Genomic DNA, 27,622 nt, shown 5'->3' with positions numbered 1-27,622 from the left:
CTTTCAGGGATGGGGAGAGAGACCAGGGCGGGCGAAGGGCAGAGCTGCCCACAGAGGCCCTGTCCCACCGTGCCTGGCTGGCCTAGTCCCGCTCCACAGCTGCTTCGTGGGGACCATCAGCAGGGGTGCGACAAGTAAGGGCACGGTGCACGGGCCACGGCCCAGAGCATAGGCAGCGGTAGTCCAAACAAGCCACCAGTGAGCTGGCCCCCAAAACTGTATCTTTACTACCATGGTCATTTTAAAACTCACAGGCTTTCAATCATGAACAATTACAGCGACTCAGCATTAATAAAACATACCTATTAGGCTAGCTTCAAAATAAATTCACCTTTTAACATTGATTCATGGGTTTTGGTGTATTTTCCTATTTTTCAGATCTCAAACATTATCCCCTTCTTAATATGGAAAATGAACTAAATTTAGAAACAGAAGAGCCTAGTGTGCGATCGGCCAGCTGTGGTAGGTCCAGCCTGCGGCCACGGGCGCGTGCTCTCACCTGGTGAGCCAGTGGCCGAGGTCAGGCCGGTGGGCCCACTGCACGCCTGTCTGGTTCAGCGAGCGCAGCAGCCGGCAGCAGGCCAGTATCAGCCATGGACTGGCCAGCACCATCCACTTCTCCCAGCCTCTGAGCACTTCTGAGAGAGAGGAGCTCATGTGCACTCTGTCCTGCTCCCGCGTGTCACAGCTGGTCCTGTCCTGCAACGCTGGCGTGGCACCAGCAAACCCTTGTTCCACATGGAAGCAACACTGCGGCTCACCATCATCTCTCAGAAAGTAGCTTCTGTAGATTTCTTGACTAAGAGCTAGACACAGGGTGTTCACGAGGAAGTACCAGGTCTGGTGTTCCTCCTCCACAAAGCTGCTGGCACCCAAACTCAGGACGTGGCCCACCGTCCCAAACACCATCAGAAGGTCTAACTCTGACCACCCTGAGTTGGGATGAGCTGGATTCTGTAAAAAGGAAAATGCATTATGTAAGAGATAATCTGAAAATTACACACATCTTGCTGTCTGCACAATAAATAATCCCCTGCAACAGACACCTGCTGTTCCTCACGCCCAAGACCTGCCCCCCAGCTCTGCTGCGGCCCTTTCCACTTCAGTGGGACAGCCCCTCCTCCCAGGATACAACTTGGGGGAGTGAAAATGCGCTCCCCCAGCCAGGGGGACACGGACACAGCACGGTCAGTCAGTTGTCCTCACACTGTACTGCCAGTTCCAAGATGAGCAAAAAAGAGCCTGAAAATGGTTAGACCCCTCTGGGCGGTGATGGAGACCAAAGAGCTCTTCCAGTGGCTCCTGTTGGCCCTCCACACCCCATCCTCTGTGCCTTTGCAGAGCCCAGGGCTTCAGCTGGCCATGGCCAGTTCCTGCTGCTTAAAACCAAAGAATCCCAATGATACATTCTACCAAACGAGACATATAATTTCTCCATGAATTTTCCAGCAATCCAGAAGTTTCCACTGAAATGGTTAATCCTGTTGAAATAACAAAGTTGGCATCACAGTACTATCCTTTAAATACACTAACTTAAAACATTAAAATTAAAGATGAGGACTCAATTACTGTCACTTATTCTTTTTGATAACTATTTATTGTACAGCTGGGTACAATAGAGAGGGAGATACCGTGACCCTAGCTAGGCCCCAGGGATGCCACTCTGGGCAAAGGTAATCCCAGCTCTAGGGAAACCCAAAGGGCCTCTGAGGGCCCTGTGACAAGGGGAGGGGATGAGAGCTACACAGGCATGGGCAGGGGGGTAAGGCCTGCAGTCACTGAACTGGGCCCATTGGTCCTGGGCTCCAGCACTGTGGACCTGACTGCGGCCATCCACCCCTCCCTCACTGCCCAGCCACCACCACCCAGCTAATGAACGGAGGTGCAGAGGCCAAAGACTAGGGATTCCAGTGAAAAACGCCAGCCTTGAAAAGAAATCCTGACTTATGAGAAAGAGTAGATTCCCAAAACGAGGGGATGAGTTAGGAAGACCAAGCCTCCCTTTGATCCTCCCCAGTGTCCAACCAGCTGCCTGTTTCTTCTTCCCTTGGCTGCAGCTCAGACACCTCTGTGGAGAGCTGGTCTGGTTCGTGCGCCCCATCAGTGGGGTGCCTGCTCCTCTGTGGCAGGCAGCTCTTTACAAACACCTTTGTTATAGTTGCAGGAACACTGTTTTTCTAAGCAAGAATTAAGGCATGTGACCTCCTGACACAGCTCTGGACACCTGTGTCAGGACACCCAGAGGCCTGGCAGGGCTGCTCAGAGTACCCCCCCGCCGTGCCCTGCCCCACCGCGCCTGGCACGCACCAGGTGTTCGACTAGCATCTGAGAAATGAAAGACCGGCTGAAATAGCAACAGCAGCCTGTGCAGAAAGACAATGTCGTACTCCCAGGAACCAGTCATACCTTACTCGGGAGATTTCCACGGACGAACATCTTGGTCAGAACAGACACGATCGCACAGAGCAGCGCAGAGATCAACGCCATCACTCCACACGCCGCCAGCCACGGGAGGCCACAGAAGTAGCATGAGCTCTCGGCAGAGGTGCACACGATGACATGAATGGCTGACAGAACCAGGAACATCAAATAAAAGAGCAGGGAAAACACCGGAGAAGACAGTGGAACGTCCAGCTCAGCCTTTCTGCGCAGCGCCTGCGGGATGCTGAGCAGAAGCAGGGTGAGAACCTGGGACAGAAACAACGGCAGTGTCTACAGATTGCTGGGCGTGAACAAACCTACTTATTATAGAGAGCCTAATAAAAGGTTATTTCTAATTAACTACCACATGTGGCTTGATTTTTTATCACCTGTAGCCAGTGAAGCCACTTGATACCCGACAATACTTTGTGCATTGTCATAAATCAGGACACACAATGAAAAAGACAAGAAAATTAGTATTTTTCCATTTTTAGTAACACCAACATATATATTGTAAACTATAATATTTTGGCTGAGTTATCAAATCAATTTAACACATGAGCCATGACTCTATGTGAGCATCTGTACCTCCAAAACCACAGCAGTCCCCACCATCATGGAGTAGATGTCATACTGGGCCACTTGTGTGCTCAAGGACAGACTGAGGGTCTTCAGAGCATCCAGGTATTGCCTGAGAACCTTGGTCCCCAGGTTGAAAAGGACTTCTGAATTATTTTCCTCCAAGTACAGTTTGATCCAGTTCCCATGCATCTTCTCCGACACTTTAAATTGCTCAAATCCAGGATCTATCAAGCAGACAGAAAGGTTACACACACACACACACACACACATATCATGGATATACATATGTGCATATAAATTCAAAGTATGCAGTTATTCATGGCATATGATAAAGTCTTCATTCTTGGGACTGACACCTAATAAAGATGAACTACTCCTGCGGGGAGAGGGGCAGCAGCACCTGCAGTAAAACCCTAAAAGCTGAGGGTGCTGGTCTGTCAGCCCCAGCACTGCAGGGCCTGTGGGCCTTGGCACACGCAAGGACACAAGTGTCTGCCCACTGCTTTGCCGGGTCTTTCGCTACCTCCCTCACCTGGTCTGACCTCCTCCTCACCCTTCTCTCTTTGTCTCTTTCCGCTCTTCTCTTCTTCCTGTGCAATATAAAAACAGTGCTGAAATGCACCACGTTAACACCCCACGGCTCTACAGAACCTCTCTAATCCTTGCAGCGCCGTGTGAGGACTGGGCTGGCAGGGGCCAGACCCCTTCTCTGCCAGCCCACTTCCCAGTCCAGGCCCTTCTTCCCTGCACTAACACCACCCACCCTTGAACCTGGGTTCACTTCCTCACAAGTCCTCTTCGGGAAAGGACAGCAGTTTCCGAGCCTCCCCCTGCTCGTGTTGGCAAGCTGTGTCCCCAGTGTGGATGCTCTGCTCCTGCATGAGCCTAGCCCTCGTTGCTGCTGTCTCCCCCTTTAGATGACATGGCGTGCTGCTCAAGGTCGCGGCTGATGTGACCTTGCCCAGGGCTGGCCGGTCTTGAGTCTTTGCCTGGACCACACTCACTTTTGACTAGACTGGTCTGCAAAGCAAGAACCTCCTTTCCAAGACTCCCTGGTATTTAACATGCACATCCTGCTTCAGCAGAGCCACGCCAAGGCTAGTCTCAGCTACGCCTATCAGCCTTGCGCCATCCAACAGGACACTACACCAAGGACACTGTGAGCACGCCCTCAGGCCTCCCCCATCACCACAGTGACAGAGGAGCTGTTGCAAGTGCCCTGGATGCTGGGGTCCAGGGTCCTGTGGCATAAGTCCCTGAGCATGAAGCCTAACCCCTGTGGGCCCTTCACTAAAGCTGGCACTAATGACCTGTACTGAGTGCCAATGCCTGGCACCTCTCTGAGCAGCTGACTCCTTTCATCCCCTGAATGACCCTATGAGGCAAGGATGAGTACCACACCTGTTCTTCAGAGGGGGGGACTGAGACACGGAGGGCAAATCGCCTGCCCAGGTCACAGAGCTCCTTGGTAAAAGCTGGAGTGGGAACTCAGGTAGTCTGGCTGCAGGGCTGGCACCCTTAACTGCTATACCCACCAGCCAGGAGTGGGGGAAACCTCTGTCCACACCCCACCACCCTGGAGTTACAGAGACACAGGGGGGCATGAGTCTATACCCCACTGCCTCTCTATCAAGGAGTCACAGAGACACGAGGGACACCTATACATGCATCCAAATATTTACTGAGCACTGACTACGTGCCAGGTGCCGTGCAAGGGGCAAGAAATATACAACAGTGAGCCAACAGGTACAGTCCCTGCCTGCTTGGATCCTGCAGGGTTAACGCACATGCACACGTGCAATTACAAAGTGTGATCACGTCACACGAAGGAAAAGTAGCGTGTAACGAGAGACTTTCGGTAACGGGGAGGAACCAATTTTAGGCTGGGAGGCGGGGTGGGGGACAAGAAAGGTCCCAATATTTAAGCTGAAATGTAAAGGATGCCCAGGAATTAACAAGCTGGAAAACTGGGGAGGAGCACCCCGTTGGTGGGAACAGCACGTGCAAAGATTCTGAGGTGAGAAGAAGCTGGTCCCACTAGAACCGAAAGACAGCCAGATGGGGAGATGTCAGACCAGCTGGGTACCACGGAGGGGCTTTGCAGGCCTTGTCGTGGCTTCTAAAATATATTTCAGCATCAGAACACGTACCCGAGTTTGTCTCGGGAAACATGATCACTGACCGCGTGGACAACAGGCTTCCTGGGGTGTGAGACCCCATGACCGTTTTCTCAGCCAAAGAACAGTCCTATGTTCATTTAACAGGTTCATTTCCTTCCTCATCCATCAGTTCTGGGTTTCTCTCTACCCTACTGTTTCTGAAAGAGGCCAACAATCCCTCCAATGTTTTTTTTTGTTTTTGTTGGTGTTTTTATTGCTTGCTAGTATAGAAAAAAGGACACATTAATGAAACAGTAAATATGCAAAAGCTAAGAAGCTAATACTATTTTTGAAAAATAAATAAATAAATAAATAAATAAAAGTAGCATCTATGCCTGGTCTAGACTGCAAGGCGCGTTGTGGCCAGGCCTCATCTTCAACAAAGTGCCCTGGGTGGCCCGTCTGAGGACCGAGAGTTCTCCTCCACTTACTACGTCTGGTTCCCAACCATTCCTCAGCTGGCAGGTGACTCGGGCTTCCACACGTGACTCAAGGAGGTCAGTTTACGTCTCTGCGCAAACTCACAGTGTTCACTCTATTTGGTAGTACTATTTGTCACTACTTCAAGTAGGAAAACCTGCCAACATCGCATTAAATGCTGCCTCAAAATAGAAGCCCACCGCCTCCAGACTCTCAAAGGAATCCTAGTGTCCATAATGTTATTTTGATGAAGCTGGATGTGTCAGAGTAAATGATCTGGAAACATCCCAGGGAGGTGCACTCTCCTCTCCTGGATTATTTCTACGGGTATATAAAGACCCCAAGTGTCTTCCAGCCTAAAAATAAAAACAAAACGCCCTCTCTTGGCCCCGCATCCATCTCAGACCCAGTCCACTTCCCACCGCCAGCGGAGCTGCTGCATCTCTTATCTGCAGCCCCTCACCCGCACCAGCCGGCCAGGCCTTGCCCCAGCAGCGGCGTGTGCTGCTCCTGACAAAGTCACCAATAACCCAGCGCTGTCAGGTCAAACAGTCAGTTCTCAATTCTTCATCTTATTTTAGCAGCACTCGGCATAGCTGCTCACTGCCTCCTTTCTGAAATTCCTTCCCTACGTGGCTTCCTAGACATCAAACCGCTCGCCCTACAGGCACCGAGCCTCGCAAACTTGCTCCTCCTACCATCTTGTCCCCCTAGGAAATAGTCACGCTGTTCTTTCCTTCCCGCTGAAAACCCTGGAGTTGTTCTTCACACCTCTGGTCTGCTCGCACCTTATATGCCAGCGCACCAGTAAATCCTGCCTGCACAATCTTCAAAATGTATCCAGAATGCTTCTCCTGGACTCTGCCATCACCTGAGCTCTCACCATCCTCACCTCTCCCCAAAGTACGGCAGCCTCCTCACTGCTTTCCTCCTACAGCACAAGGCTGAACCCTCCACGAGGGTACCTGAGCGAGCCCTGGAAAAGGCAAGCTGAAGATTTCAGGCCCTGCACGAAGCCCTGTAGCAGCTCCCCTCTTAGAACAAAGGCGAAAGCCCCTCCAACTCTTGAAAGGTCCTCACATCTCTGATGTTTTATCCTTCTGCCCTCTCCTGGCTGCCCTGGCCCTGGTCATTCCTTGAATGTGCAGGCACGTCCCATGGCAGGACCCTGTCTGCACCTGCAGCCGCAGGGCTCCCTCCCAGACATCTGCTCAAAGGCCAGGCCTGCCCCGATGGCTCCCGTCCTCCTGCACGCCCCACACCTTCCCCGTTTATTCTGCTCCTAAGGGACTCATCACCATCTGGCATCTATCACTATACTTTTTCTCTCCTTCCTTTGGAAGGTTCCATGAGGGCAGAGCCCTTGCACTACTTAATGCTTTATCTCATTGATAACAAGAATTTGGTAAATATCTGTTGAATAAATTTATGAAAGAATTTCACTTAAATAACTGCATATCTATGGGTGTTGCTAAAGGTGACAAGTTCTAAGAAAAGAATAACACACCTGCATAATCAAAAAGTGCTGACTGCAAAGTATTCCCATGACAAACTGCACACCACAGAAACATCAGAAAAACACCAGCTTGATGGAAACATATGGATCTGATAGAAGTCAGCAACTATGGATTGATTTACCTTTTTCATATGACGGTACATTTTCTTGCAACAATTTGCTAAGCTGTACTGTATTTAAATGTAAAAATCTCAACTGCTCTCTCATTGGTTTTCCTTCTACAACTGGGAATATAAGACTGCCTACACTGTCTTTTGGAATCGGCAGACCAAGCCCTATTGCTAGTGTTGCAGCCAGATCCGTCTGCTGAACTCGCTTTGGATGTCGCATATCACCTGGAAAAAAGAAAACATTTTAAGTAACAGGCTTCCAGAGAGTGTAAGATGGTAGTCATTCTTCAACTTGACCTTCTACAACATAAGTCAAATTATCCATTTCTTTAAATCATTCAATGTAGATTCAGACAGAAATCACCTCATTGCTTTCTGTGTCAATAAATCTACTAAATGCCCATTCTAAGTTGAGGATAATGCCTTTCCTACAGCAGTTTACAATACACTGGGAGAGCCCAGTGCAAGAAATTCAATACAGTGTGAGCTATGGTGCTGGGGATGGGCACGGATAGAGCAGATAGTCAGCAGACGCCAAGGTAGGGTCACTTGGCAAAGTAAACAATCAACCCCTGAACAACAGTGAGGGTGGTATCTTTGAGGTCCTGCCCCTTTGGATTTGGAATGTTCCACGCTCTGTTCTCTGCATGCACACACAACCGTCGTGGAGAGACCTGAACCTCTGGTGGCTCCTGAGCAGCAGCACACTCCGCTGTGGGGAGCAGGATAAGGCTGGGCTCATCTGGGCAGGTGCTGTAACCAACGTGGACAAGCAAGACACCTGCCTGTCCACTAAAGCGCTTCAAGCCCCAACAGTGGTTGGCCACCCTAACTCCTTGGAAGGAGAATGGCTGTGATAGCAGCACGTTGGGCTTACGCTGCCACTCCGCCACCATCCACTATGACCTTAGACAAGAAACTCAATGGAGTCAGGCTTTCTGTCATCAGTAAAGAGAGCAAACACCCCCACACCCCAGAAGCTGCAGGGGTACCAAGGGGCCACCAAGGACAGGTGGTGAGGGTACTCAGTGTGAGTTTCGTGGATACCTAAGTGTCAGTGGGTAGAGGTCTTACTTTGTAGTAACTTTTGGTTGTATAGAATTTTTCATCTTAATTTTGCCAAATCTATAAGTCATCTCTTGACCAACCCTTTAATGATGACTGCTGGTTTATGCTTACAAAGAATTTGCCACTCCAGTGCTATTACTTGTTTTCTTGCAGTGCTTCTCTCTTCTAGTATTTTCTTATATTAAGTGCTTTGAGCTGAAAAAAACAAAACAAAACACAAAACCAAATCCACCTTAACCTGCTTTTGGCACTCACACTGGTAGTGGCGGTGCTGGCACTGCTACTCTGAGTGGCAGTGTGTGCTTGGGACAAAGCAAACAAGTCATTACGCGATGATCTAATTGTATCATATCTGGGGTTGCTGACAACTGGGATTCCAAGCTTAGGAAGAAGAAAGTAGAGATGTAAGATCTAAGAAGTTAATTTTACAGTTTTGAAGGTGAATTGGAAGTATCCATACAAACTCAAGATCATTTTATCTTAAAAAAAAAAATCTCCTTACTCTGTCTAGAAATAATGACTAACCCAGTATCAGTGAGCGCCTCTAGCTCTGAGGCAGCAGTCTTCAAATACCACTTCAAACACCACTAAAAGGAACCAGGGCATCTTGGAGAAGTAGCTGATGGCAGGTGAAGAGAAGGCAATGTGCATGACAACCTGGAACAGGTTACAGACCAGAGAGCAGTAAAGCTATCGAAGACCACCAAGGTTTTACCGAAAGGACTCAGGAGCTAATCTGAAGATGTTCCCACTGGCCAATGATAGGACAATTTGAATATTAAAGAGTAGTATCTACAGTGAATTGAAACAAATCAAATATGCCTAAGGCCACGAGTTCACAATGTTACCAAAAAAGGAACAAACTTAATTGGTCACAGTTGAAGGATGCTAGCAAACTCATTCACTGATTTGAATCAGGTAATTAAGTGAGAAGAGTAATCCATTTATCCTATCTCTTTTACATAAATGATACCAGTGAGGAACCAAAAAGTAGACGGAGGAAGAGTTTCTTTATAGAATTATTCTGGCTGCAGTGGTCTGCATGCATCCCCCAAAACTCACGTGTTGGAAACTTGCTCCCCAATGCAACAGTAGGCAGGGCCTTCGGGGAGGTGTTTAGGTCATGTGGGCAGAGCCTTCTTGAATAGATTAATCTGTCACAAAAGAGTTTGACCTTTTTGCTCTTTCAGTTTCTGCCATGGAAGTACATAGGGTTCTGGCCTCCAGAGGACGCAACAGCGTTCAGGGTACCATCTTGGAAGCAGAGAGCAGCCTGAGGCCAGTGCCTTAGGCTTGGATTTTCCAGTCTCCATAACTGTGAGAAATACATTTCTGCTCTTTATAATTACCTGTCTGTGGTATTTGGTTTTAGACAAATAGACTAAGACACTGGCTAATTAATGAAAAAGAATTATAGAATTAAAACATCACAATTTACAACCTCTACTGAATTAATGGACCTAGTTGATCATCAGTAGTTACTAACATCACACTAAAGCAGAGAGCCAGGCAGTACATCCTTCCTGCTAGAAGGAGCCCTGCCCAGACCATACCAGACCAAGCCAAAATAAATCAGTGAAATCTGAATCTGCTCTAGCCTATGGGTCCGAAGAGATTTATGGGATGGACAGAGGACATCTAAGCACACAGTGCAGAGAGCAACTGGTAAAATCCAGACTGTGGGAGACTCCACAGAACAAATAACCAAATTTTGTCAAGAAATAAACTGTGGAAAAATAAAAAAGTTTGGGGTTGGGGACTTATAGATCAACAGAGACTTAAGAGACATAAAAACAAATCACAGTGCATGGATATTATTTGCACCCTAATTCAAATAAACTGAAACAACCAAAGAGAGAGAGAAGCAAACATTGGAAATTTGAACACTATTTGATGATATTAAGGAATTAATGCTGTTTATCCCCATATACACTGGGGTCTATTTTTGGCTTCTTGATTTTTGCTCTTTTAATTTGTCTGACCAGTTCTTGCAGCACAAACTATTTTAATAAATGTAATTTTATAATACAAACACAGTGTAGGCCACATGATAGAGTGAGTTGTATCTCATAGGCAATGGAAGCCACTGAAGACATTTCAGCATTTCAGGAAACCACTCTCACAGTCTGGCAGCAGTCTCTACTTCCACTAGCCCTACTGCGTTCCCACCTATGCAATATTTTAAACATTCAATCAGCAAATACTGATGAAGGACTCACGAGGTGCCACGCACTATTCTAGGCTTGGGGGATAAAACAACAAACACGATAAGACATTCCAGTAGTGAGAGGCAGATGATAAAATACACCTGCTCTGTCCTTCGTGGAAGTCCAGGAACAGGCACACTCTCCTTCCCAGACCCTTGACCCTGGAGTGACCCAGACCTATGCTTCTCACGTAGAGGTGAGGACCCTGGGAATGGGCAGCAGCATGCTGGTGGTCTATGAAATCACATGGCATATAGTCCAAAACTGTTTCTTTTTCAGAATAAATACCTTAACATTTATTTTTATTAAAATAAATTTGCATACATTTTTAAGATAAAAATAATGTAAAAGAAATAGGAAAGTACAACTCAAACACAGGGAAAAAAAAAAAAAAGCAATTAAGAGAACCTTTCTGGGAGAGGGGCCAGATGCCAGAAAGACTTCAAAGTAGCCATCATAAATATGTTCAAAGAAATAAAGGAAACTATGGTTAAAGAAGTAAAGGAGGGTGTGATGGCAATTTCTCATCAAATCGAAAATACCAATAAAGGTTTAGAAATTATTTAAAAAAAGAATCAAATCGAAATTCTGGAGTTGAAAAATGTAATAACCAAAATGAAAAATTCACTAAAGGGGCTTAATAGCAGATTTGAAGTGGCTGAAGGAAGAATCAGCACATTTAAAGATAGATCAATAGAGATTATGCAATCTGAAGAACAGAGGAAATTTCCCAAATTTGATGAAAAACATTAATCTACACATCCAAGAAGCTCAATAAACTCTGAATTTGATAAACACAAAATACACTGACACATTACAGTAAAAATGCTAGAAGACAAAGAAATGGGAAACCCAATTAGATTAACAGTTGAGTTTTCATCAGAAACCCTGGTGGCCAGAAGGCAGTGGGATAGCATATTCAAAAGTTGAAAGAAAAAGTCTATCAAAAATACTCAGCAAAACTATTTTTCAAAAGAGAAATAAAGATATCCCCAGATTAAAAAAAAAAAAAAGATAATTCTTTGCTAGCAAAACTGCCTTGTAAGAAATACTAAAGGAAGTTCTTCAGGCTGAAAGCAAGTGACTCCACATAATAATCTGGATCTACAGGGAACCAAGGAATACCAGTAAAGCTAATCAAGTAATTATAAAAGACAGTATAAAAGCATATTTCTCCTGTTAACTGATTTTAAAAGCAAGTATATAAAACTGTATAATTATATAAAGCTGTGTAATTATGCTGGGGGTCTACCACATATAGCAACGTAATCTATTAGTAACAGCACACAGGAGTGGGTGGGACACAGCTGGAGTTGAGTAAGAAAATGACATCATATAAACACACAGACCCACACACAAAGTCGTACACAAACGTTCACAGCGGTATTATTTGTAATAGCCAAAAAGTGGAAACAACCCAAGTGTCCATCAACTGATGAACAGTTAATAAATGAGGTAAATCCAAACACTGAAGTGCTATTTGGCAACAAAGAAGAATGACGTCCTGAAACGCAACACAACTATGAACAAGAAAGACACTATCCTAAGTGAAAAACGCCATACACACAAAATGAAATGGTTCCATTTATGTGAAACGTCCAGAAGAGGCACAAGAAGCAGATTAGTGACTGTCTGGGGCTGCGAGCAGTGGAAGGTGACTGCTAACAAGTACGGGGTTTCTCACCGAGTTGATGAAAATGTCCTAAAATTGACTGTGACGATGGTTGCCCACCTCTGTGAATATACCGAAGAGTACAGTCTGGGCATAATAAGAATAAACAATACAGCTGTTCTTAAAAACCAAACAGAACCGACTATCAGGATCGAGGCTGGCAGTGTGGGCAGCACTTGCAGGCACCCTGCACACATGCTGCCCTTGCCCTTCCTGCCTCTGGTCTATTAAATACCCAGTTTAGAGAGGAAACATCAGCACTCCTGATAAACAAGAGCCCTAGTAGTGCTAGAATAAAAAACGTCAGCTTTATCATCTCTTTTCCTCCCCAGACTATAAGCTCCTCAAGGGCAAAAGCTGTGTCTTACTCCTGTGTGAGTCTGTGGGCCTAGCACAGCGCCGGGGCTAGCACAGGTGCTCAAAACACCGCTGCTGAACGAATGGATGGATGGATGGAAGAAGGGATGTTTCTTGCATGGGCTCTCACTCAGGGGGGTGAGCTATACTTCAACATTGCTCTGGTCACAAAGTGTGGTGAAATGCAGGTGCAGAAAGCTGGGTGCTGTGGCTCACGGTGTGTGCGCACCCACAATAAGGCAGGCTTCCAGCCTGGCACCCGGGAAAGGCTCAGATTACAAAAGCCAATAACATCTTAGGAGGTCAGACACTCTAGAGGAGGAAGCTCCATAAAAAGAAGGAACAGGTGGAGATGCTTCCCCAAGCGATCCTCATTCACGTGGAAGAGCCATCCATCTGGAAAATATCTGCTGGCATCTGTCATGTGCCAGGCAATGTTTCAGGCTCTAGACATAGTGATGAGTGAAACAGACATGGCCCTGCCCTCATGTGGCTTAAACCATAATGCAGAGGCAGATATCACATGAATTGCATAAACGAATAAATCCCTCAAATAAGTTTGCGGTGGCAAACTGTGCTAAGGATGCTGACAGAGAGCACACGGTGCTACGGAAGAGACTGACAGAGGGATGTAATTTAGTCTTGCGGGTGAGTGAGTGATGCTGCTTGAGACCTGTAAGAGGCTGCGGGAGTGAGGACAGGGGCACTGGCAGCAGAGTCAGGGCACGGGTCAAATGGGTGCTGTGTGCCTGGGGGGTGTCTGAATACGGAAAGGTGGGTCCCCCGTCAATCCTGCTGACTGGATCCCATGACTCTCATTGACGCTGCTATTCAAGATGTGGTTTGAAATAATGAAAACTTTCTTAAAAGTTTAAGTATGCATGTTTCCTCAGTCCACCTGTGTGGTTCTGATGTCTCTAAGCTACTAGCAACTTTTTTTTTTTTTAACAGTTCCAGATACCCAGGCAGTAACATTCATATTACGAAATTCTAACAAAAAATATCTGTGTTTTAAGGATCAGGGCAAGGGATGTAAACTCCAAATCCTGACGCCTTTTGCCCCACTAATTTTCATTCTCACATAGCTCAGGATATTTCAACCTTGTACAGCTTCTAAAAACTATAACCAGGCTATACAAAACAGATATAACATAGTTTCAAAATGTTACACATCCCTAAATTCTCACCAGGTTTCCTTTCAAACGCAGAACTGATTAAAATCAGAGGTGTGTTCACTTCTTCTGTGGAAGAAGCCCCGTGACTACCTGTTTCCGACATGCCATGATCGCCACAGAGAACCAGCAAATTGGGTAAAAGAGTCTCTCTCTCCTATAAGGTAAAGGAAAAATATTTCAACTGCATTCTGATTGAAGAGAACACATGATCTGGTTAAGAAAACAACCTTAGAGTATAGCTTTACTTTATAAGTAGTACTAAAAGTTCTTTCTCAATGAATTATACATTTTTTTCTTATCAGCTTATAGCCAGATCAAAAGGTCAAAGTCAAATAATGTCATAAACGAAACACGCAGAATCACACACAGCTCACAGAACATAGCAGCGTTGCCCTTTGGCTTCTGCTGGCAGAGGATTTGTATTTGGTTTCCGTCTTTGCCACTTTCAAGCTGTGAGACCCTAGTATATTACTCTTCACGCCTCGGTTTCCACATCTGTCAACAGAGATCCTAACAGAATCTATTTCATGGGATTGTAGTGAGAATAAAACCCAAAGCACATGGAGAGAGCCCTGAGCTGTGCGGGAAGTGCCTACGAGGCTCCTCTGCCTACGGAGGCTCCAGCCACTCAGCCTTTGCTGCTCCGGGATGTGCCAGCAGGCTCTGCCTGACCCTCGCCGAGTGCCTGGCTGCAGCGCACCTGCACGGGCAGCACGTCGGCCCGCCCTCCCTCCCTCCCTTCAAGTCTGCTAGTCCTCACGGACGCCTCTGAAGGTGCTATTTAAAACTGCAGCCTCTCCTCCACACAGGAGTGCTGTTCCCTCCCCCTGCCCTGCTTGTCTGTGGCACCAATTACTTCCCAGTACACTCACCGCATCTTATTCGTCTCTCCTGGCTGGGATGTGAGCTCCACCAACGGCTGTGGACTGTCTCACTGTCACACCCAAGTGCCCAGACAGAAAGAGTGACGCAGAAGGTATTTAGGAAATACTGGTTGAATGGACAAATAAAAGGGTGGGGATAACAAGTCACTGCTCTGCAGGGCTGCGGTGCTGCACGTGGATGGGGGCCATGGCTGGCAGACTGACAGTGGCCACGACATTCACATAAGTCACTTACGTTCACGTGGGCAGTTTTATTTTTTCTAGGAAGCATCCGTGTGAAACTCCGTCACACGACGCACTACAGCGAGCCTCACCTTCGACAGCAGCGCGGTGTGAATCCTCATGAGGACGCCGTCCATCTCGCTGAGCTTGCGCCCGATCAGGGGGCTGTGGGGCCCAGAAACGTGGCCGATGTGGTCCAGCCCCAGGTAGTGGAGGATTAACACGTCCCAGTCTCCTCTTTTTAATACTTTGTCCAAATGCCTCGTGACATTATTATCCACCTTTAAGGGAAAAGGTACACACAAGCAGCTCACCTAACTTTCCCTTGATCTTGACTACCCAAGGAAAAAGGAAAAGTCATTTTAAAATCTGGGGGTTTGTTTTAGGTAATGGGACTTGTGGAAGTTGAAAGACAAAAAAGCTGTCATTAAAAATAAATAAATAAATAAACAAACAAACATTAGCATTAAACTTTTACTAATACTGTTTTTGTGACCCTAGGCTGTGGATCAAACATACTATACTGATAATTTAAATGAGTTGTTCTGACAAAACTTTTCCTGTGGGATCACTGCTGGTCTTAATTAAGCTGAGCAAATGAGCAAGTGAAACAGACTCAAGTGGTCATGAAGTAACTGATGGCAAAGGGCAGTTAACCAAAGACAGGACGGTACCTAGAGTTAAAGTGACCAGGACGGTGCAGCTGAGGAGAAGCTGCTCTTGCAGGGAAAGGGACACAGCACTCAAGGCACACATCATGGAGAGATTGGCCTGGTCAGCCCGGACCCCTCAGCTAGCCCACCTTCCTCCCACTGAAACACCTACAACAAAGGGTAGCGTTTCTGAGGAATGCCACATATAGCATGGGGAACTCAGACAGCACTGCCAAGTAACTGCTGTGTCTGCACAGGTTAACCTAGAGCCACTGTGGCACAGACTGCCAGCACAAGCAGAGCTGCACACACTCCACCAGGCCCAGCAAATGAAGTGGTGAGGCTGCCCGACCCGATGCCAAGCACAGACACGCTGGTGTGCTCCTGGGTCAACTCTTTAAGTGTGGGTCCAATCTCACTCTCTTGTTGGAAAAGCAGGGCAAAGCCCCTCAGGACGAGGCTCTGCCCAGCTGACCACCTGTCCTCAGAGCAGGACGATGCTCCACCTGCAGCACCAAGCAGCTTCCCGGATCCCAGGCAGGCTGTGGAGTCCTGCAGCTTTGCCACCCGTCCTGTCCACTTGGGAAGTCTCCACTCACCCATCAAACTCAGCTCAGCCCTTCCCGATCCTCTGTACCCCTCAAAGGACGCTCAGCTGTTCCATGCTTTGGGCTGCATAAATCTTTGCTCACAGGGTTTCCATCTCTGGGTTGGAAACAATTATGTGAACAGATCATTTTTATAATCTCTTCATTCTACTCCTGACAAATTAATAAAAGCTGCATACAAAATAATATTGCCTCTCACTAAGTAATGGTGGTGCCAGGTTCTATCTAGTATGACAGATTTCTCTTATTTTAAAAACTGACCTCTGTGTAATCTGACACAAAAAATGAGGTTGTTCCATCATATTCTACAAAATGCTTTGGGAATAATTTAATCCATGTTTCATCTCCATAAAAGAATATTCTTTTCCCAGCTGCTTTTGCCTGTCTGATCACATTGTCTTCGAGTAGCGCAGGAGAGTTGAGGTTCCTGACGACATCAATGAAGCCAGGGAGGCTCCCTGTCATCAATGCCTGCAGTGGGAAACATTCAAGGGTTAGACCGTGGAGTCTGAAAGCACAGCATGAGGCGGGCACGGAAGATCATGTGACTGGTGAAGCAGGTGAGCATGAAACTAGGGCATCCCCAATCCTGGAGGCTGAGTTAACACTAGGACAGCAATTACGGTAAAGAAGAAAAAGCTAAACAGATTCTGGCCAAAAATTGCAAAGTCAATAATAAAAATGTAACCATATTAGAGAATACTTGTGGCTCAGAATGATCCTTTCGGCTGCTGAGAAGATAAAGGAGGTGGCTAGGGACAGCCAGACAACAGCAGCGGCCAAAGCTTCAGAGTAATAACAGGACTAAAGCACATGGCCGAATGTGCTACGCACTGAAAACACGAACCTGCAGATTCAAACACTCTGTCAAGTTCCCCCTTAAGATTCAGACCTGCTCCATGTGACAAGCAAACTCCAGTAACTCTATCTAACAAACTCCAAACTCTAACCATCCAGCAATTCTAATGTCCACCTCTGAGTGAAAAGTCAGGAGAAAGGCAGTCCCTGAGAGTGAACCTCCGGAATTCGCAGAGTAAACTGGGCTGGGGATGTTAGGGCGACCATCCCTTTAGCCGCAACCCCCTATGCTGCACTGTATTTTCAGAGGAGGGTGACATGTCCTCATACTTTCTGACATAGAGTGAGCATAGGACCTCAGAGGCCACAGTGATAGGCAATGGATCTCTGTGACTTGAAGTTATACAACCACCCACGCACTGGCATCAGGGGCCTCTGCAACGAAAATCAACAGGAATCTGGATAATGCCAACAGGTGTAATGACTTTGCCAAAACTTCATTAATAGCAAATAAATACAAATATGAAATAACCAGACTTCTGAAATGCCGGAGTAAGGAGCTCAGCAAATCCTCTCCCCCAAGAGCAACAACAAAACCATTTGAAACTGTCACAATTAACCATTTCAGAACTTTGGAAAAATCACTAAAATTATACAACAAATTGAGAAGTGCTTATTCAAAAAAAAAAAAAAAATACTAAATCTCAGTAAGAAGAGCAAGTACCTGTGGTGTCTTCACACAGGGCAGCTCCCATTCCCCCCGCCCCCAGCTCCGCGGCACAGCAGCACGGAGGGCCTGACCTGATGTGGACTCCAGGGAAAAGCCCCCGGCCCAGGGAGGCTGTGAAAACACAACAGGGAACGCTGGTATCCCAACTGCCTGAGTCCTCCATGCTGGCTGCAGCAATCACGAGACCAGGCTGAAATTTAAAAAGGGAATCTGAGGACGGAGGCCACTAGAGCAAGCTGTTGTGAGCTCCCATGTGTTCCTGGAATGTGGAAGACACACTCAGGAGACCAGAGAGGGCCCCCATTATCCACTCCTTCTGGCTGAGCAGCAGGCCTTGCTGGAACAAAAAGTGAGTCAGGGCCGGGCGCGGTGGCTCACGCCTGTAATCCTAGCACTCTGGGAGGCCGAGGTGGGTGGATCGTTTGAGCTCAGGAGTTCGAGACCAGCCTGAGCAAGAGTGAGACCCCATCTCTACTAAAAATAGAAAGAAATTATATGGACAGCTAAAAATATATATAGAAAAAATTAGCCGGGCATGGTGGTGCATGCCTGTAGTCCCAGCTACTCGGGAGGCTGAGACAGAAGGATCCCTTGAGCTCAGGAGTTTGAGGTTGCTGTGAGCTAGGCTGACGCCACGGCACTCACTCTAGCCTAGGCAACAGAGTGAGACTCTGTCTCAAAAAAAAAAAAAAAAAAAAAAAAAGTGAGTCCGGGCAGGGCTGAAAACTGAACAGTCTTTGAGTCTTTTCACACGTGTCCCGACCCACATCGATCCCCCAACAGAGGGTGGACGCCCTGCGGCATGATGTGCTTAAGCTCAACCTCCGACCAGGCGCTGGCTGACCACTGAGCTGTGCTGAGCCAGGGGCAGCCCTCAGGAAGACCGGCGAGAATTACAAAACCAAAAAACAAACAAACAAAACCCTAAGCAGAGACATCAGTTGCGCACTCTGCGGGAGACAGACTCTGCAGAATTAGTTTAGCCAAGTCACCACACAAACAGAGTAACAGCAGCAACCGCCACCGTTCCTAGGGTCGGGGATCGGAATCAGAGCTGAGGCAGGGACACTCACGTTTGTTAAACCTCATCAGAGCTGACACAAAAATGTGTGCACTTTACTGTATGAAAATTATATCTCAGTAAAGTTATTTTTTTAAAATATGACCCTCCCTCAGCCCAAAATTCTACCCCTTAAAGGCAAGCAGTTACTTCTGGTAAGTACCCTTTAAGACTCTTTTCTGTATATACACAAATACAAATATACAAAGGTACACATTTTTTACCAAAATGGCACAGACTGTACAAATTATTCTGCAACTTGTTTTTGTTTTTCCATTAATAACATATCACAAAACCTCTTTCCCCAGGAAACGTACAACTACTTTATCTTTCTTTAAACAGCTACAAGTATTCCAGCATGTAGATATACAATATATTTAACCAAGACCATTTTAATGGACATTTATTTTTAAAAACTCCCCGTGGAAGTGCCATTGGAGCTGAGACCTGAAGGTTGAAAAGATGTGGAGGTGGGTGGGGTTTTCCAGGGGAAAACATTGCAAATTGCAGACGGCCCAGGCAGAAAGGAGCAGCGAACGTGAGGAGCGGAGCTGTGTGTGATCTTCACTGGTGAAAGACACAGGCAGAGGGAAAGCGGCTCCCCCGAGGACGCACGGGGTCAGCAGCAGCAAGACCACACAGAGCCTCGGGGCCAGGGTCGAGGCGTTCAGTGTTCAAGCCAGGCAGCGGATAAGCCACCAAAGGGCTGTAAGAAGTAGAGTGGCATGCTCTGATTTGTGTCTGGATGGGACTGGGGTCCTGGGGACTTCTAGAGTTCAGGCTAGAGACCACAGCAGCATGGTGGTGCACTGCGGTGACGGCAGTACAGACACACACTCAGTCGACTTACATTCACATCCGCAGTATTAGGAGAACCTGTTCGCCTCGTTGCTGTGAGGAGTAGATATTAGCAATCTTTAGCTTTCCCTGTTCTGATTACTATTACAGTAAAGTTAAGAATTTTTTCACATGTTTAGTGGCCATTTTACTTTCTTCCTTTGTGGATTTCTTTATATACTTGGCCCAGTTTCCATAGGATTGTCTGCCCTTGATTTGAACCTCTTTCCATAGCGCGGACTTAACATCTTGTTGTCACGTACGCTGCAAATAATTTTTTCAGTTTATCGTTAGTTGACTTTGTTTGTAATGTCTTGGCCACGTAAAAGATTTCTGTTTTCATGTAGTTGAATCTGTTCATTCTTTCCTTTGTGGCTTTTACAAGGCACTTCCCTCCTCCTCACAGTAGCTTGGGCTTCCACTGATATTTGCAAAAAGGGCAGGGACTATGGTAGCCCCTCACCCCAGGAAGCCAAGCAGGCACAAATGGGTTGCAGCTTGCTGTCCTAGGAAATCTAAGGGAGGGCTCAAGTCTGTCAATAAATGCCAGCTATCATTATGACTATAAAGTCCTGGAAGAAAAGGAAGGCACTCGGCCGGTTCTCCTCTGCAGGGAGAACCAGCCTCTACTCTGTCTGTGGAGTACATTTTCTATACTTTCCAAATAAAACTCAATTTCACTTAAAAAGAAAAAAAAAGGTGGCATTCAAAAAGTATAGACTTTTAAAACGAAGCTGCTGCAGGATTTTAGCAAGTGAAAGCACACTGAGAACGTCAGTCTTAAGACATGGGGACCAGCATTTAGTGCCAACAGTATCCACACCGGGAGATTAACTAAGCCCCTTCTCTGATTGGAGGCAGGGCAGGGGAAAGTTCCTCAGCCAAGATTACCCAATCCCACCAAATCCAGAGCTGTGTAGCCCTAACTCCAGCTATGGACTTCCTGTTCTAGCTCCTCCTTGGTGGGGACTGAGGAGTAAGAATCTGCAGAGGACTGAAAACAAAACACTTGTTTTTGGGTGAGACTCCCCAGCAAAGGTGAAATGAAACAGATGGGTTGGAGACAGGCGGCTCTAAGAACCACCCTGCCAATGTGCTGGTCTAAAAGAACCCGGAGCCTACACACTCACTTATACATTTTCTCAAATCTGCCCAGAGCCCTAGTAACATTTTTCTTAAAAGAATAAAAGAGGAAACGGTTCCTTCCATACTTCTGTGCAGCAGATAAAAAAACTGGTGTTCCTGACGATCTGGAGCCTGGATGCCTTTCTTCCAGCTTTCCTGGGACTAGTTTCAGCAAAACAGCAACCCTTGACAGGCCTCTTGTCTAGAGCACTGTGTGGTAGACAGCAGATGCTCAGTAAATGTTGCTGAATGGAGGACACACCACATCCAAAAGTGGTAGAGAGAGTAAGAGCCTCAAGGAAAAAGCCAGTGAACAATCTGGCACTGGCCTTCCTCCAATCCCAGACTGCTCTCTTTATCCAGGGAACATTTGCTGAGTACTTACAAATGTTGCCCCCAAGCCTTAAATCAGTAAGTGGCTCCTTCTCACCAAAGAGTAAAGTGTCACATGATCAGCCATGGATGCAAGGCTCAGAGACTTTTATGCCGTCTTAACATGCAATATATCCACAAACTTTTAAACTCCTCTGCTCCTTTCTGTCCCCACCTCTTTACTCATCCTTCCAGTCTCAGCTTCAGTGTAATTTCCTCAGACAGGCTTTTCTGTCCCCCTAATCTAAACTGAACCCTCCCACCCAGCACTGACCATCACACCCTGTTCTGTTCTCTCATGTGTTAACCACGCTTTATAACTGCACATTTATTTGTATGCTCATTTGTTTAATGGATATGTATCTCACTAAACACTAAAAGCTCCATGAAGGCAGAGATACAATTCTTCCCCAACTGTATACCCATTAACGCAACAGCACATAGTACTTGCTCAATAAATAGTTTTTGAGGCGATCAACAAAGCTTTACTTTTTTCTTTACCCGTGGTTGCTGGGTAAAGCACTACACACTTCAAAGCCCTGCTCACTAGGCTGACCGCCTGAAGGTTATATAGCAGCAACAGTGAAAACTGTCACAGCCAGATCAAACTGTTTTGATCGTTATGTGCTATACCACAATTTGGGATGAGTCATTTAAACTGATCTGAGTTTGCTTCCTCATCCATAAAGTCAAGAAACTGAACTTGATAACTCCAAGGGCTCCTTCCAGGACTGTAACTGACCCACTGACGATTAAAGAAGAAAACAGGTTACTGAGGAGGATATCTCTGGAGTTAGGCTGGTCTGGACAATCTAGCTCTAAATCCTTCAGAATTCTCATGAAGCATGAACTACTTGGCAAGGGGCACAAATCCTGGATCTCAGTTCAACCGTATCTGTGAGGCTCCTTCAGCATTCTACTGTCCCAGCTAATTTGATAGCACCAAACAAATTTCCACTTAGTTAAAACTGGGATTCTAAGTCGAAGATTACAGAAAATCCCTCTAAACCTTCAAATGAGCCAAACCATGATTCATAAAACATTAAGGCAAACTTACCTTGATACGAGGCATAGTAACTGTAGGTGGCTTTGCTTCAGCCACAAAACTGTGAGATGCTCCTTTTTCCACAAGATAAGTTGTGTAGGGCATAAATTTCACGCCCTTTGACCCAAACACAAAATCATCTCTCAAGGCGTCTATCAGAACAATAACAACTTTACTGAAGAGAGGCGGTGGGAGCTTGGTCCAGTTAGAACTGGATCCTAAGGGTTTCAAAGAAAAAAACGAAATTGAATTTTAAACTTAGCATTCAAGCACCTTTATAATCTAGCTTCTGCCTACTTCTCCAGCACATATTCTGCCATATCTGGACCCAAAAGAGGAGGCCTGTACTTGGTAGGCAGCACTGGGAGGAGGCGGTGTTAATGGAAGAAAGTAATCTTAGGGAGCCCTAGTGGAAGGTAGTGAATTGCCCTTGGCATGGTGAGGAGTACTGGGACAGGGGAGTCCCTACATACGGGTACTGGAATGGGTGGGACATTGAGGGAGGGAGCTTGACCTAAAACACTGCGCTGCAGGTAAAGGATGAGTGAACGTTTATAAACACTGTTTACATGGTCAGTGGCTGGTATTGTGCACATCTGGTCCAGAACCGGAGCGCCTTTACCTGGTGTGTGTTCTGGGTAGGTGAGGGCTAAGCAAGGACCCAATGCAGGGGCCTTAGTCACTGGCCGGGGTGGGGGTTGGGGGGAAGGTCTTGGAGGAATGTCAAAGAAGAAAACACGAGAGAGTCAGCAGGAATCTTATCTGTTGTGTCCTATTGGGCAAACGGGGTGCCCGCAACAGAGAGTGATGCAAAGGGTTGCTCAGGAAAGAGGAGGAGTCACGGATGAGTAGAGCTAGAGAGGGGCGGGATCCCGGGTATGGAGAGCTTACTTTGTGGTGATCAGGAAGGTCGAAGTGGGGCCAGTAGTGATGGTTGCCACAAAGTTCTAGGATACAGAAAAAAACGCTGGGGAGGTTTAAAAAAGGGGGAGGGGGACCACAATGGAAGAGACCTCCGGGAACACCGAGGCTCAGAAAAAGGGTCCTCTGGGGGAAGTGGGGCCCTGGGAGTGGAGACGCCCGGGGAGGGGTCCGTACCCGCCGAGGGTTCGGGCGCTGGGGACTCTGCTCGGTGCTCCGTCCTGGCAGAGGAACGAACGGGAGCTGGGAAGAATCCCCGAAGGAAGACTGCGACCCCCAGCACCTCTATCGCCACGCAACAGGCAGCGAATGTCCCGGAGCCCAGCCGCATCGTGCACACCGCCAGGCCGGGACGCAGAGACCAGACCCACTCCGAACCTGGCCCAGCCGCAGCCACTTCCGGCGAGAGCTGACAGGTCTGACCCGCGCCGGCTCCCTGGTTGCGTCACTTCTGCAGGCGCGCCGGAAGTACGCAAGCGGCGGGACTCCGGGCGCTCCGCGGCCGCCTTCCCCGCGGGTACCGGCCTCGGAGCCCTGCGCCCGTAAGGCAGGGTGTTTTTAATTTTTTATTTTTAATTGACACATTGTAGTTGTACATATTTGTGGGGTACAATTTGATATTTCTGTACATATATGTTGGGTAATGATCACATCAAGGTAGTTAGCGTGTCCATCACCTCATGCATTTGCGGGGAGAACTTTCAAAAGCCTCTCTTGTCGATTTGCTAACGTACCTTACTGTCAGCCGAAGTCACCCTGCTGTGTGCTAAACCCCAGGACATATTGCGCCCATTGACCAAGCCCCCCTTATCCTCCTCTCCCCCTGCCCTCCCATCTCTGTTGACCACGGTTCTCTCTGCTTCCAGGAGACCTCCTTGGGATACTTTAGATTCCACATGTGAGTGAGGTCATGCAGTGTTTGTCTTTCTGTGTTTAGATTATTTCACTTAACATGACGTCCTCTGGGTTTATCCATGATGTTGCAAGTGACAGGATTTCATTCTTTTATGGCTAAATAATATTCCATTATGTATGTATATCATATTTACTTTTTCTATTCACCCATTGTTGGACACTTAGGTTGATTCCATATCTTGGCTGTTGTGACTAGGGCTGCAATAAACATGGGAGTGCAGTTATCTCTTCAACATAACTGATTTCTTTTCCTTTGGATATATACACAGTAGTGAGATTGATGGTAATATGGTAGTTCTAATTTTAATTTTTTGTGGAACTACGATACTGTTTTCCATAACGGCTGTACTGACTTTCAATCCCACCAACAGTGTGTAAGTGTTCCCTTTTCTCCATATCCTCACCAACACTTGTTTTATTTTGTCTTTTTGATAATATCTATTCTGCTAATAACTGGAGTGAGGTGGTATATCATTTTGGATTTGCATTTCCCTGATCATGAGTGATGTTGAGCATTTTTTCATATACCTCTTGATCATTTGTATGTTACTGTTTAAGAAATGTCTATTAAGGTCTTTTGCCCATTTTTTAATCAAGTTATTTGTTTTTTTCTGTTAAATTTCTTATATGTTCTGGTTATTAACCTCTTGTTAGGTACAAATATTTTCTTCTGCCAATGTTGCTTTACGTGAATGATCTGGGTGAGGGGAGATGAGAGGAACAGTGGTGAGAATGGCCGTACACAGACAGAGTTAGGTGGATAATGGAATATAATTCCCAAATCCATAGGCAGATCTCTGAAAGCTGCCGATGGCTCCGCTCCAGTCTTCACCCTCCCGACAGTCTCGCACACTGCCTGTAATGTACCTGAAGTGCTCTGTGTCCACACTGTGGACCTACACGGTGGCACTTCCTGCAGGCACACTGCAGAGGCATTTCTGTTGCCTCGTCGCCGTAGGCGGCAGCTGTTTTTCTTTATGTGTTCACTGGATACTTGCTAGGTGGGGCGCACAGCCCCGAGGCTTCTATTTGACTTATTTCACATCCTCAGAACCACCTGACAGCTCAGGCTAACACTGTTGTCCTCCTTTCTCAGGCGGGGAAATGAAGGCATGGAGGACACAGGCGTGACACGCAGTCAGTGCTGCCAGCCTCCTGGGCTCTCCATCCAGTAGAATTATATTATATTGTGTGTTGTCTTGTGACACATTTTTCTCATTTTTTTAATCTGACAATGTCTTTATTTTTCCTTCATATTAAAAAAAAAAAAATTCCCCTGGAGAGAGAATCCTCCCCATTGGCACGGCCCCTCCCAGAGCCTCCAGCCCCTTGGTGCTGCCTGTGCTCACAAAGTGCCTCCACTTCTTGGGGGGTGATGTCCTCAGCCAGTGCCCACCGCGTGACTGTCCCTGTCCCTGCTGCCGAAGGTCAGGCCTGCCTGGGTGGCATCGATGAGGGTGCAGGCTGCGGGGCCAATTGGGGATGCAGGCATCGCTTTGGGGAGGGCCCGGGCCTGGCGGGGAGGGGCTGGGTTGGGGAGGGCAAGTGTGAGGCTGGGAGGGATGAGGATGGAAGGGGTTGAGGAGGGGAGGGGGTGACGGTTAGGGTTTGGGGTTAGGGTTGGAGTTGGGCTGGAGTTGGAGCTAGGGCTGGGTTTAGGGTTAGGGTTTTGGGTTTTGAGCCAGTGCTACAGTTAGGATTTTAGGGTCAAGGTTAGGGTTAGGGGTTTAGGATTAAGGCTGGGGTTGATGATCCAATGGTTAGCAATAGGCTAAGGTTTGGGTTTAGGATTACAGAGGCAGGCTGAGCTCACAGAGCTGTGTGTCTCTAACACCCTTGATCGGCTTCCTTTGTAATCTGTCTGTCACCTCTAATCTCAAAGCTTCCTTAACCTGGCAGCTCAGCCAAGGGCTTCTCTGTACACACCAGGGTCATGATCAGGTCCCATTTCCCTTGGAAACTTGTTCATAATTCCCCATGTTATTGTGTAATGTTTCCAGAGAGATCTGGTTCTCGGATATGTACTTAAAATTCCTTGGCCTCCAGTTAAGAAGTAGATTTTTCAGCAACCTTTGATTCTCTTCATGCATTCTTCTAGCAGACCCACTTCCTCACAGAGGTTACTCTTCCTGGTTGCTTTTACAAGCTACTTTTACAATTTTTAAGTTTTTCCTCAAAAGCTTAAAAGCTTTCATGTACTTACTTTGTTACTTTTGATCAATTTGCAAACTCTAGGTCCGTGTTTTTTTCATGGACTTGGCATTGTTAGCACCTCCCGAGCAAGAGAACTTACCCCAGGAAAATGCTCCCCCAAATCACATGCCGTCCGGACAGTCCAGGCTCTGCAGTCTCGGGACGGGGGTCTTTAGGCCCTGTGCTCACTGGCCCCTCACAAGCCGAGTCATTCCTTGAACTGAACTAAACACCAATGGTCTCTCCATGCTGAGCTGGGACCCCTGATGTTCCTTAGTCTGCCTGGTGCAGCATCAGCCACCTCTGCCTCATGTCCTTGTCCCAGTCTCCCAGCACCAGCTTTCACCCTGGAGCCTCCCTGGCACGGGGGGCCCTATAGTTGAGGCTGCAAAGTACCCCCGGCCCTCTTGGAAAGAGCTGTTGAGTGTGTTGCGTGGGTCCTCACTTGGGACAGATATGGCTGGCCTGTGGAGTCCAGGGTTGGATGGGATGATGTAGCCCACCCACTTTGTGGAATTCAGACAAGTAGGGCCAGGGCAGCTGGGTGAGGGCTAAGGGTACAGTTAGGGTTAGTTTTAGGGTTGGATTTGAGTTAGGCTTGGGGCTTGAATGGGGCTGAGAATTAGGGTGAACGTTAGGGTTAGTGTTAGGGATTAGTTATAGGTATTGCATCAGGGGTAGGTGTTAGATTAAATATGGTGTTGGGCCCAGGTTGTTGGCCTCAGGTTAGATTTCGGTTTAAAGGCTGGAGTTAGGGTAGTGTTCATGGTTAGAGTTGGGATTAGGATTGGGTTTGATAAGGGTTAAGGTCACTGTGATCACCTGTAAAGTGGCTGGGCAGCAGTGGCTTTCTGCTTGCTCAATAACTCTGTCTCATGTAAGACACTCAGTGTTATTTAAAAACAAACAAACAAACAAACAAACAACTTTGTCTGTTAGAAATCTGTCTCTTAGGAATCATGTTGGCAGCAAGGGGTCTGACAGCATTGCCACTTGGCTTGCTGGAGTCCCCGCTATCCTCTGTGTCCCCATCACACCCTGACAGTGGAGAGTGGTGCGGGGGGTGGGGTTGCAGGGCGTCTCAGCATCTGCAGGAGGGAGGGCAGTCTGTCAAGGGTGCTGCCTTCATTGGAGGGGTGGCAGGGCAGTGGGTGTGGCCTGGCCAGGTTCCTTGCAGTCCCCTGAAAAGAGGGAATTGGCGATAGGGAGCTGGCGATATCGGGCTGCTGCTGACAGCAATACCCACATTTCATGGAAGCGGAGTCATAGGCAGTTGAGGGCAGTTTTCTAATGTCACTCAACTCTCCTGACACAGGGGCACAGTGGCAGTGAGGGGAAACTAAATGGGATCCTACAGTCTCCTGGAAGCTTAGGGAAGTAGTGTTTTCACTGAGATCCTCGGTGTCTCCTGGAGGGTGGGGCATCAGAGGTGCATTTTGCCAGGCCTGTTTGCATCCTGGACTGGGGATCAAAAGGAGAGGGTGTCAGTTAGGGTTAGGGTGTTAGGGTTGGGGTGAGGGCTAGAGTTAGGGGTTAGAGTTAGGGGGTGGGGCTGGGGGAGGGTTAGGTAGG

General features: G+C 47.3%; 1 protein-coding gene across 11 annotated transcripts in view; it reads right to left on the bottom strand.

Annotated features, from left to right (window-relative positions):
* PIGG (phosphatidylinositol glycan anchor biosynthesis class G (EMM blood group)) overlaps positions 1 to 23,346 on the bottom strand; it is a 38,644-nt gene extending 15,298 nt beyond the window's left edge. For 2 of the 11 annotated variants that reach the window (XR_011236425.1, XM_069496497.1), the window contains exons 1-9: positions 23,120 to 23,346; positions 22,034 to 22,239; positions 16,316 to 16,525; positions 14,886 to 15,074; positions 13,700 to 13,841; positions 7,221 to 7,433; positions 3,010 to 3,227; positions 2,407 to 2,688; positions 500 to 954 (exon numbers count right to left, since the gene is read on the bottom strand). Coding sequence is in view for 7 of the 11 variants with exons in the window: in XM_069496497.1 (XP_069352598.1) it covers positions 500 to 954; positions 2,407 to 2,688; positions 3,010 to 3,227; positions 7,221 to 7,433; positions 13,700 to 13,841; positions 14,886 to 15,074; positions 16,316 to 16,525; positions 22,034 to 22,239; positions 23,120 to 23,273 (2,069 nt within the window). In the remaining 4 variants the exon portion in view is untranslated. Of the gene's footprint in view, positions 1 to 499; positions 955 to 2,406; positions 2,689 to 3,009; positions 3,228 to 7,220; positions 7,434 to 13,699; positions 13,842 to 14,885; positions 15,075 to 16,315; positions 16,526 to 22,033; positions 22,240 to 22,912 lie in introns of all 11 variants that reach the window. The other 9 variants (XR_011236427.1, XR_011236426.1, XM_069496499.1 and 6 more) reach the window with 9 other exon arrangements.
* Between the last annotated feature and the right edge of the window lie 4,276 nt (positions 23,347 to 27,622).

The sequence above is a fragment of the Eulemur rufifrons genome, chromosome 20 (genome assembly GCF_041146395.1).
Source record: "Eulemur rufifrons isolate Redbay chromosome 20, OSU_ERuf_1, whole genome shotgun sequence".
NCBI classification, from domain to species: domain Eukaryota; kingdom Metazoa; phylum Chordata; class Mammalia; order Primates; family Lemuridae; genus Eulemur; species Eulemur rufifrons.
Note: the sequence above shows the minus strand (reverse complement) of the source record. Positions and strands in the feature narration are given on the sequence as shown.